The sequence below is a fragment of the Bufo gargarizans genome, chromosome 2 (genome assembly GCF_014858855.1).
Source record: "Bufo gargarizans isolate SCDJY-AF-19 chromosome 2, ASM1485885v1, whole genome shotgun sequence".
Taxonomy (NCBI): domain Eukaryota; kingdom Metazoa; phylum Chordata; class Amphibia; order Anura; family Bufonidae; genus Bufo; species Bufo gargarizans.
The window spans coordinates 567,332,118-567,342,963 of record NC_058081.1 but is presented as its reverse complement, the minus strand read 5'-3'; the positions used below and the strand labels follow the sequence as shown (position 1 = coordinate 567,342,963).

The 10,846-nt window shown below is 43.4% G+C and overlaps 1 protein-coding gene across 4 annotated transcripts; it reads left to right on the top strand.

Annotated features, from left to right (window-relative positions):
- The first annotated feature begins 3,340 nt into the window (after window positions 1–3,340).
- On the top strand, window positions 3,341–10,608 carry LOC122926722 (ferritin, middle subunit-like). 4 transcript variants are annotated; one of them, XM_044278194.1, is made up of 5 exons: window positions 3,341–3,450; window positions 6,730–6,819; window positions 8,211–8,357; window positions 9,337–9,462; window positions 10,314–10,608. In XM_044278194.1, the coding sequence occupies exons 1-5, from the start codon at window positions 3,448–3,450 to the stop codon at window positions 10,467–10,469; spliced, it is 522 nt and encodes a 173-aa protein (XP_044134129.1). In that variant the 5' UTR covers window positions 3,341–3,447; the 3' UTR covers window positions 10,470–10,608. The 4 variants fall into 4 exon arrangements, with proteins under 4 accessions (XP_044134129.1, XP_044134127.1, XP_044134128.1 ...); XM_044278192.1 differs by having other exon boundaries at window positions 3,444–3,537; XM_044278193.1 differs by lacking the exon at window positions 3,341–3,450 and adding an exon at window positions 6,144–6,179.
- Window positions 10,609–10,846: the final 238 nt, after the last annotated feature.

Genomic DNA, 10,846 nt, shown 5'->3' with positions numbered 1-10,846 from the left:
AAATAACTCAAAGCGAAAGTACAGATACTGAAGAGAGAAATACGCCCACCATTTTTGTTGAATGACAAGATTGAATAGTTAAACCACCATTTTGTGCATACTGCCATTTTGTGATACTTTATGCAACATGTGTTTGTACATGGACTATCTGCTGCGGAGGTGGCAGTGTTATATATGGAAGAAAAGTTCAATAAAAAAGTTATTTCAAGCATTTGGTGTGCTTTTTAAGCCTACTGTTTCCATAGAATGGGCCAGGGCCTGAACACTCGCAACACCTACTCTCATGCGACTCTCATCACTACTTGCCCGCCTACTGGAGGAAGCGGCGGATGTCTCCTCCAGATCTTGGCTGGGCAGTAGCTGCTGACTGTGCTCTAGTAGCTTGTCCTCGCTGCAAAGTGGAGCCGAGCCTACAGCATATAATATTTCTCGCGCTGAGGGAATAGAAAATGACAGAGGCAGGTTGAGGACAGTTGGGGGGACAGGGCCTGCTCCCGGGCTATGCTAAGTGTTGTGTCAGAGGAACCCACCGACTCTTGGCTGGGGGTCGAAGTCGAAGACCCAGTCAACCATTCAAGCACTGCTGGGTTGCTGGTCAAGACACAACCGCTAGATAACACTGGGAGCTCAGGCCTCTTGCTGCGACTCTTGCTGCCAGCCCCCCTTCTTCTGCTGCTACTTCTGTCTGCGACAGAAACATTTTGGCCACTGCCCGTTCCCTTTGAAGGGCCAGTGACCTGTCTGTCTGAGATACTGTATAATAAAAGAATTAAATGAAAATTTAAATAATACACCCCAAGAAAGGCTCTATATATTTTTTCTGACAGAAACATTTTGGCCACTGCCCGTTCCCTTTGAAGGGCCTATCTGTCACGAGGGTGTCAAGAGCCACGTCTGACTCTGTTATACCCGGGGTCAGGAAGTCGCAGCGGGTGGCTGCGCGCTCTATGTCTAAAGATCACGGTGTTTCTTAGTGTTTGTTTTCTGTGTTTGCCTTGCTATCCTTTTTGTCTCACTCAGGGATCCGTAGCTTCTCCTCCTCAGCTGTTTCTTGTCTGCCACTCCCAAACTCCTTATATTCTCCTCTCACACTTCTCTTGTTGCCAGTTATAGAGCTTCCTGCCTGGACATCTATACTGACCCACTGGAGCTGAGAATCTGGTTGTTGTTCCAGAGTGATACCCTCCGGATCCCTGTTGGGCTTTTGTTGTCTCCTGTTGTTGCCCACCTGGGATTATATGTTTAGTTTGTATTGTCTGTCCTCCCCTTGGTGTTTTCCTCTAGAGCTAGTGGTGCGGACTAGTGTTCCCACCGCCCTGTTCACTATCCAGGGCTCATCCTAGGGAAAGCCAGGGTTTTAGGCACGTGATCGGCGTACGGGTGAGGAACCCGTCTAGGGACGACAGGGCAGCCAGGTGCCAGACGCAAGGTGAGTCAGGGGTCACCACCTTCCCTCTCACTAGGGCAGGGCCTCCCTCTGTTCCTCCCTCCGTGTCACGTATGTGACAGTTACGCCGATCGTGATACTATCACCTGTTTGTCTGACATACAATATAATAAAAGAATTAAATTAAAATAATACACCCCAAAAAAGGCTCTATATATTTTTTAAGATTAATAAACCCTCCCCAAAAAATCACAATTCACCACACGACGGCTAATAGGACGTACGTTTTTTTCCTTTGAATACAGCCCGTAAATGGCTGTAGTACAATGTAACTTCATCACAGAACGGCAATTCAGACGTATTCTTTTTCCTATTAATACACCCCCAAAAAAAGAAATCTAACAATCACAATTCACCGCAAAACGGCTAATTGGACGTACGTATATTTCCTTTTAATACACCACGTAAATGGCTGTAGTATAATGTAACTTTACCGCAGAATGGCAATTAAGACGTATATTTTTTTCCGATTAATAAACCCCCAAAAAAATAACAATTACAATTCACTGCAGAACGGCTAATGGGATGTACGTTTATTTCCTTTCAATACATGGTTGTAGTACAATGTACCTTCACCGCAGAACAGCAATTAAGACAAATTTTTGTTTTCCGATTAATACACCCCCCAAAAAATTACAATCACAATTCACTGCAGAACGGCTAATAGGACGTAGTATCTTTCCTATTAATACACCCCGTAAATGGCTGTAGTACAATGTAACTTCACCACTGAACGGCAATCAAGACATATATTTTTTCCTTTTTTTTTCCTTTTAATACACCCCCCCAAAAAAAACGGCTAATAGGACAGAGGTATATTTCCTATTAATACATGTCGTAAATAACGGTAGTACAATGTAACTTCACAGCAGAACAGCAATTAAGATGTATTCTTTTTATTATTAATAACCCCCCCAAAAAAGTATAACAATCAAAATTCACTGCAGAACGGCTAATAGGACATACGTCTCTTTCCTATTAATACACCCTGCAAATGGTTGTAGTACAATGTTCTACAAATGGTTGTAGTACAATGTTCCTGAAATTCTGATCGAATTCCACTTCATCAACTTCGATTCGCTCATCGCTAAGCTCTATGATAACAGATGCCACTATCGCATCCATCAGAGGCATGCGTTCAACATATACATTAAACATCAGACAAAATGTGATGTGACCCCACCTTAAATTGCTAATTAGTTTTGGGCAGACTGTTATGCTGTGACGCTGTTTGTCTACCTTCTGATGTCAAGAGTAGAGTCATACATCAAGATGATTTATAACATTTGTGTATTTTTCCATTTTCTCTGAATGATCCTGGAGCAATATATGCTTCTACAAAACTGTTTACTGCAGTTATACAAGAGCTGTGACCACATTAACCTGTTTACTACCATGAAAATACAGCCAAAATATGCTGATTGCTCCAACATACAGCGATCTCCTGCCAAATGCAGATAAGAAAATTCTGCTGGCGCACAAAATGACATGTAAAAGATAAGAGCCAGAAGTCAGACAAAGTTAACCAGACTGGACAGTCAGCAGAAAAGGAGGCTTTTACATGACAGCGCTCTTGTTACAAGGCATGTGCTTGTTTCATTTGGATATCAACAAGACCTGAACCTGAACAATTTTTAGTCTCTATGTGTGAATAATACATTTCCATTCACTGATCTTAATGTTGATCCTAGTGCTAAGTTTTTGTAATGCTACATCTCTGGTGCCACTAATGCCCAATAATAGAACTGTCACCAACAAGAAAGCCATATACAGGGAGCCAAAGGGTTACGTGTGGCTCCCGAGCCATCGATTGGGGAAGACTAAATTAGGGTATGTTTCTCTTTTTTAGTCTTTATTAGCCACTTCACCATCTCACACACTGGGCGTCCTGTCCATTCAGCCAGAAGGGAGGATCTGCTTGGCCCAACCCGCCAAGCAGGCTTGGGCCAACCCACCGGGGCTCCCTGGTTTTTCCACTGACACATGGTCCCAAGGAGGAGATGGTAAGGCATGGTGCACCCCAATGGGAAATAGGTCCAGTAAACCAGTCTGCTTCTTTATTGGAAGAACTCAAGTGCAAAACAATACAGGTACTGTACTGAGCTGACTTATCCAGTCTTCTCCATGGCAGAAGAAGGTTCCATACTAAGGAAAGGCCTGAGTTAGCTGTCCCCCTCTCTCGCAGAAGGATGATGTCTTGGCCAAAGGGCTGCAGGCCATGGGTCTGTGGCTCAGTTGTCAGGCAGGGTATCCCAGTCTCAGCGTCTTCTTCTGTTCACTCTTGCAGTCTGGCAGAGTCACTCCTACTAAACACTGGTCCCTATCTGCAGACACTTAGTGGCTCTGACTGCTCTACTTTTTTACAGTTTCTATGTGATCCAGAACCTTCTTATGGGAGGGGTAAAGCTGGTAAGCACAGCCTAATAGGAACAGTGTTGCACTTCACACCTGCCATAGAGTTGTATTATGCCTTGATACAAGTCAATGGAAATGACTAATTCATTTCCAGACGCAAATAATCGTCTGACAGAGCTAAACCATACAGTCAAGAGTTCAGTGTTTTTTCCCTCCAAAATTTTGATCTTAAATTGAATTATGAAATTATTTAGTTGCAATATAACTGTAATATTCAGCTACAGTATTATTGGTCTTTGTAATGTGTTTTTATTAAAGTGGTCGTCTGAGATTTTTAATGAAAACATAAAAAAATAAAAAAAAATAAAAGAGATTGTTGGAGTTTCACTTGTTGCCATGTGCGCTAGTGTCAGCAGCTTGTGGGTTTGAATTGGGGTTATTGAGTTCAATGGTGGTTCATGTTGCCACTGCTCCTTGTATCCTGGCGTTGGTCACTTTTGGTGTTAATTGTGCCTATGTGCTTGTATCTCTCCTCAGTTTTCTATTGTGTGAGTTATTGTTTTCTGGTTCTGCGTTCGGCTACTTTCACACTGCCGTTTGGTGCAGATCCATCATGGATCTGCACAGACGCATCCGCACCGATAATACAACCGCATGCATCCGTTCAGAACGGATCTGTTTGTATTATCCTTAACATAGCCAAAATGGATCCGCCTTGAACACCATTGAAAGTCAATGGGGGACGGATCCGTTATCTATTGTGCCAGTGAAAACTGATCCGTCCCCATTGACTTACATTGTGTGTCAGGATCTGTTTTGCTCATTTTCGTCAGATGGACACCAAAATGCTGCAAGCAGCATTTTGGTGTCCACCTCCAAAGCGGAATGGAGGCAGAACGGAGCCAAACTGATGCCTTCTGAGCGGATCCTTATCCATTCAGAATGCATTAGGGCAAAACTGATCCGTTTTGGACCGCTTGTGAGAGCCCTGAAACGGATCTCACAAACTGAAACCAAAACGCCAGTGTGAAAGTAGCCTTAAAAAGGTTGTCCAGGTTCAGAGCTGAACCCGGACATTTCCCCTTCTCCTATTCAGTCTCCCTGATATGAGCATTTTACGGTCCAATGCTCTCCGTTTCCTTGCGCTGTATCATGCAGGGCAAAGGTGTTTTCCGGAGTGACGTACCAGAAAATATAGAGAAGACTTAAAGGAGTTGTCCAGGTTCAGAGCAGAACATGGACATATCCCCATTTTCACCCCTCCGGTCCCCCTGACATGAGCATTGGGGCATTTATATTATTAAGCAGCTAGGAGGAGGCTTACGCCTAGCAGTCAGCACAGTGACATCACCGTCAATAATGGGCGGGCTTTAGCGCTGCCCTAGACTGTAAAACAGCTAGGGCAGCACTGAACCCCGCCCATCAGAGCCTGTGACATCACCGGGAACACTGCTAGGCCTTCGCCTAGCTGTGTAATAATATAAATGCTGCAATGCTCATGTCAGGGGGGGGGCCGGACGGGTGAAAATGGGGATATGTCCAGGTTCAGCTCTGAACCCGAACAACCCCTTTAATTCTTCTCTATATTTCCGGAGTTCTGAGTCAGTCTGTTATATGTTTCTTGAGTTCTGTGACCTGCTCTGCCTGTGCAACATAGATTCTGTTGGATCTTTGAATGTCTGTGTCTAGATTCTGTGAAGGAGCTTCTGATCCATTTGTTTGCTTGGCCTCTTCTTGATCTGTTTGTTTGCCTGTTTGTGGTATGAATTCCGTCCTAGTTCTGTTTGCCAATGAATTGCCAAATTCTAGTTTTTGTCTGATCTGACTTGCTACGTTCCTGCATATGGACCTATTGTGTCTCAACTGTTTCCTACAGTCCTGTGCCTGTTCCGTCTTGCTAAGTTTCTACACATGCATTTACTATGTCTGAACTGTGTCTTGGAGTCTGTTCCATGGATTTTACATTTTCTCTGCCTGGTTGTCTGCAGCCTGGTTCTGTCCATGTTTTGCCTTATATTCGCTGATGTTCTGTCAGTCCATGCCTGGTTCTGTCTATGATCTTAACCAGTGTTTCCAGTGCCTTGCACTGGTGGTTCTGACCTAGTGTGTCAGCTGCCAACTACACCAGGACTATTCTAAAAGGATAGCATGAGCTAGAAATACTTACCAGGGTACAGTAGTGCATTTGGGCTTTATGGCTCTATACAAAGGAGTCACAGACTCTATTTTCGGCACAGATTCTGTGCCCAAATGCATGAGCCTTTACCCCTCTCTCGTAACCCATTGTCCAAAATCCTACTTCCTGTGCTGCAAAGATCTCCAGTAATCTCCCACATGACAACCATGCAACACTTTCATGAGACTCCTCAAAGTCTTGGTGAGTAAACATTTGAATCTGTAACTGGTGTAGTTAATTTTGAAAAGTAGGCCTAATGGTGCCCCCAACTGGCTTGCATCAGAAACATTTTAGGAAAAGACGGGGCTACAGTACAGTTGTAGAGAAGATGTAACGGGTAAGTATCTTCTTCCCACCGGGGAGTATTTTAATTAATGGAAAGATTATACACAGGAGTATATGATCCATAATACATGACATCCTGATATTTAGAGACTCTGCATGACTCTGCAGTAATTCGACTTCATAAAATAGAGATGTTTGTAACATTAGCAGGTTCTGGGCTCAGGTGTCCATGTGATTCAGCAGAAATGGGACGTGTGATCAGTAGAGTGTGAGGTGTGACTTTAGCCTAGGAACCTCACCACACTATAAAAGTCCTCATAGTGATTGGAAACTCCCAGTCAGATAGAGTTCTTGCTTCAACAGTGATTGAACGGAACCCTGTCGGACACCTCCAGCAGAACACATTTACCCTGCCTTGTTCTTCAAGACCAAGATCCAATAACCAATTGGTAAAATGTTTTCTCAGCTGCGCCAGAACTACAGCCATGACAGCGAGGCAGCAGTTAATCGCATCATCAACCTCAAAATGTACTCATCTTATAACTACCTGTCCATGGTAAGTTACAGATTTTTACTAGAATAAATATCTAGGGGGTCATTTACGAAAAGATATACGGCACTTTTGTAGCGTATATCTGGTGCAGATTACTTATTTTCTACAGTTTAGGCATAGAAAATGTTCTAAATGTAAGACAGCAAAGAAGCTGTCTTACATTCAGAATTGGCCTACTCTTACATTTAGATATGCTGAAGGTATGTAGAAGCCAGCGCCTCTACGTAACTTTGCCTCTTCCTCCAGCAGCACAGACACTATTGAAACTGGCATGTAAATCGCCGGTCTTAATAAATGTGCTCTATAGTATATATAAACACCTGATATCCAGATGATGACTGAAATGATCAATAATTAAATATTAAAGGAGAACCTGATCCCTTTGTCTGCTTCATGATCTTTATTGATCATGGTGCAGAAAGGGTTAAGTGGACAGAAAAAGTGCTGAGGTCAGAGGAGAATGGCTGTCTATCACAGATGACTTCTAAAAGTTAATTGTATGGGTGCAACTATGACATAATTGCACATGATAATGCTGCATAAAACAGTGGTGCTACTGACTATCAATATGGTGCACAATGGGTGGGGGGTCCAAGTTATGTGTATTGGCCATGGTACATGGTACATGCCCATGTCTGTCATACAAGGGTTATTCTGATCTCCGCTATGTATGGCTGGGGACATATTCAGGCTTAGTGCCTAGGGCAGCAAAAGCTCCAAATACAGCCCTGGGTGGGTATCCCAGAGATCGATTACACTTAACAGGGTTATCTGACCTCTGATTTTTTTTTTATAAAATAACAAAAAGCAGTAGTCACCCCGCTGATCCTGAGCGGACACTCCAGCTCCCCAGGCTTTGTTTACAAATGGCTGACACTTAACCGCTGCAGGCAATCAGCGGTCTCAGTAGTCACATGCCATACTACTGGCATCATGGCTCCCATTGTAGTACGGCAGGTAACCGATTAGGCCACGGATTGGATGCAGTGGTCATGTGCTGGCCGCTTGTAACAAAGACCGGGATGACCACCAGAGCATCTGTGCTGGATTGGCGGGCCACTGGAGAAGCCAGCATTTTTTTCAATAACATTTGCAGCTGTCTTCATTTTTACGTCAATGGTTAAATTACCCCATTGAATCTAACTGACATGGCACAATAGTTATAGGGGTTGTCTTTACTTGCCCCGCCTGTTCCAGTGTTTTCAGGTTTCCTGCTGGTCCTTACTTCCTGGTCCCACTCGACACACAGGAAATGACAGCTCAGCCAATCACTGGTTGGGGGGGGAGGGGGTCACTGGTGTAGCCAGTTTCTTTACTGGACCTCCAGATGCGTAATAATTTGCCTTATTATTTTACCTTTTTTTGTGCTCCTAATATTTGCCTTTTTTTTTAAGTTCTACTATTTTGATCGTGATGATGTAGCACTTCACCATGTGGCCGAGTTCTTCAAGGAGCAGAGTCACGAGGAAAAGGAACTTGCTGAGAAATTCATAAAATACCAGAACAAGCGTGGTGGACGTGTCGTTCTACAGGACATCAAGGTGAAATGGGAGGAAGTGTAACCGCTGAGCACTAAAGCAGACAAAACAAAATGTACATAAAGAGCCATGTACGCAGCAGAGCTGTACAGTCAGGTGCTGTGCGTATAGAGCTATTCTGGAGGTCAATGAGGCGCCACACGATTTTTACAGCATAGCTGTTGTGACTACTTTAGTTTAAAGGGGTATTCCTATCTCGGTCTTCTATAGCGTATCCACAGGATATGCCTTAAAGGTGTGATAGCTGTGGATCTCAAAGGCAGGACCCACATATATCTAGAGAATAGGACCCCCGTCTGCAGTGTGCGGAGAGGTGGCAGAGCATGCGCGGCTCTCTCCAATACGGTAAAACATATTGGGCAGGTTTATCATTAAAGTTGCTAGCTTGGGAGTTGGCACTGTGTGAGATAACCATTAAAATATTATAGGGCTCATGATAAATGAGGCTCCAGGGCCCCTTTGTGAAATCTGTAGAAGGCCACTCAAATACCGCACACCATTTATAGACCGATGAGCATTTACTACCACAATTTGCACATAATGTCCTTATGCAGAGTAACATAAATCGGGCAACCATGATGCGACAGAAACCATGCTGACATGCATTAACAATGAAAATTATTTTAGCCATGGTCAATTTGAAAACCATGTTTAATCTGCGGTGTGTCTGTAACATGTGAAGCCGGACTGATGCAAATCTACCCACTGCTTGACTGTAACAACTCATGATTGCCATCTAGAGGTCATAAGTGGAACTGTAGATTTTAATAACATTTCATGGAACCCAGACATGAGCAATCCTTCTAATATATAGTGAAAACATCTTTATATTAAATATTATATTATGTATCCTTCATTGAAACACAAAAGTATTATTACCATATAATTAAGGGTTATTGGAAGTTTGGGAATCCCTTGGTTTTTGTGTCTTCCCCCTATTAGCCTTTATATAAACTGTGTGCTATTATGTGTTGTTGACCAGAAACCAGAGCGAGATGAATGGGGAAACCCATTGGATGCCATGCAAGCAGCTCTGGCCTTGGAGAAGACTGTTAACCAGGCTGTATTGGAACTGCATAATGTGGCAACAGATCGTAAAGACCCCCATGTGAGTAAACCTACTTGTAATACAACACAATGATATGACTATAAATATCTACACATACAGATAATATGATGCAGTAATTACTATATACAGTACATATATGATATAAAACTTTTGATATGACAGTGACATGTTAGAAATTGTGATTGGTGGGAGGGGTGCCATGACCGCCACCTGTTGGTAAATAGCAGAAGTGCCCAGGTGAGCCCTTCCTCTCTGCTCAGCTCACCTCAGAGACTCATATAGACCTTATATGAGCCCAGACGCTGCTTGCGCAACTCTTTGAAGAGAGCCAAGCTGAGCTGAAGGAACACGGCACCCAACTGGGCACTTGTGCCCCTTCTTGGCTTCATTTAAAGCACCATTGTCCCATGACAATATCCTCAGGATAGGATCTCCTTGTGCTCTGGATCAATGGTAGATGTCCTTCTAAAGTTACTTTCAACAGGAACTCTTAAAAGGGATGCTCTGAGAAATAATAAAAAAGTGCCAGAATGCGATAAAAAATAAATCATGTTTACTCACCTCACTGGTCCCCGACTTGTGCAATTCTGACACTACTCTAGTCCCCACTGCTCTCTAGTCCCAGCTCGACACACATGAAATGTCTAGATATTCCTGCTCAGCCAATCACAGCAAGCATTTTACAGCCATTTCCTGTGTGTCGACCCAGGAAGTGGAGAGCGGTGGGTACTTGAGTAGTGTCAGGATGGTGGTGAGGTGAGTAATGATTATTTATTTTTAACCCATTCTGCCCATAATAAATAACAAGTAAGAAATGCATCAGATCAGCCATGCAGTGTATTTTATACATAAGAAAGTCATTGTACCTTATTCTTTACCTTCACCTTCAGCTCTGTGACTTTTTGGAGTCTGAGCATCTGAGAGAACACGTGGAGCACATCAAGAAGATAGGACACCATATTACCAACTTGAGGCGCCTGGGGCTCCCCAATAATGGCATGGGTGAATACCTATTTGACAAGCATAGTATGGAGGGAAGCAGCTGAAGCCAGCACATCAGTGTGAACGCAGGAACGTCGGGAAAGTTAGTTTTCTAATATCATGTTATCTGGCTGATCTGCTATGACCATATGATTGCAATGATATAGTAAAGGTTCCTGTGCCACTATACGAGTTGCATCAGTATGTCTATGCGTGTTTTTTTCATACATTTTTTTCATGTTAGTTTCAATTTGTTCATTGGCGTCATCAGATTTGAGCCACTTTAAAAGTTATCTGCTGCATGGTTACAAAGTTGCCCTCACGTGGGACTAAATGGGAAATGTTTTTTACTTAACATGAAATGCTTTAGGCTACTTTCACACTTGCGGCGATCCAGCAAGCAGTTCCATCGTCAGCAGAGTGATCCGGCAAAACGTATGCC

Coding starts and splice junctions, on each gene's coding strand:
- LOC122926722 (XM_044278192.1), top strand. CDS start 3,448: ATGGTAAGGCATGGTGCACCCCAATGGGAAATAGGTCCAGTAAACCAG. Junction 6,820..8,210: donor CTTATAACTACCTGTCCATG/GTAAGTTACAGA, acceptor TTTTTTTTTAAG/TTCTACTATTTTGATCGTGA. Junction 9,463..10,313: donor CAGATCGTAAAGACCCCCAT/GTGAGTAAACCT, acceptor CTTCACCTTCAG/CTCTGTGACTTTTTGGAGTC.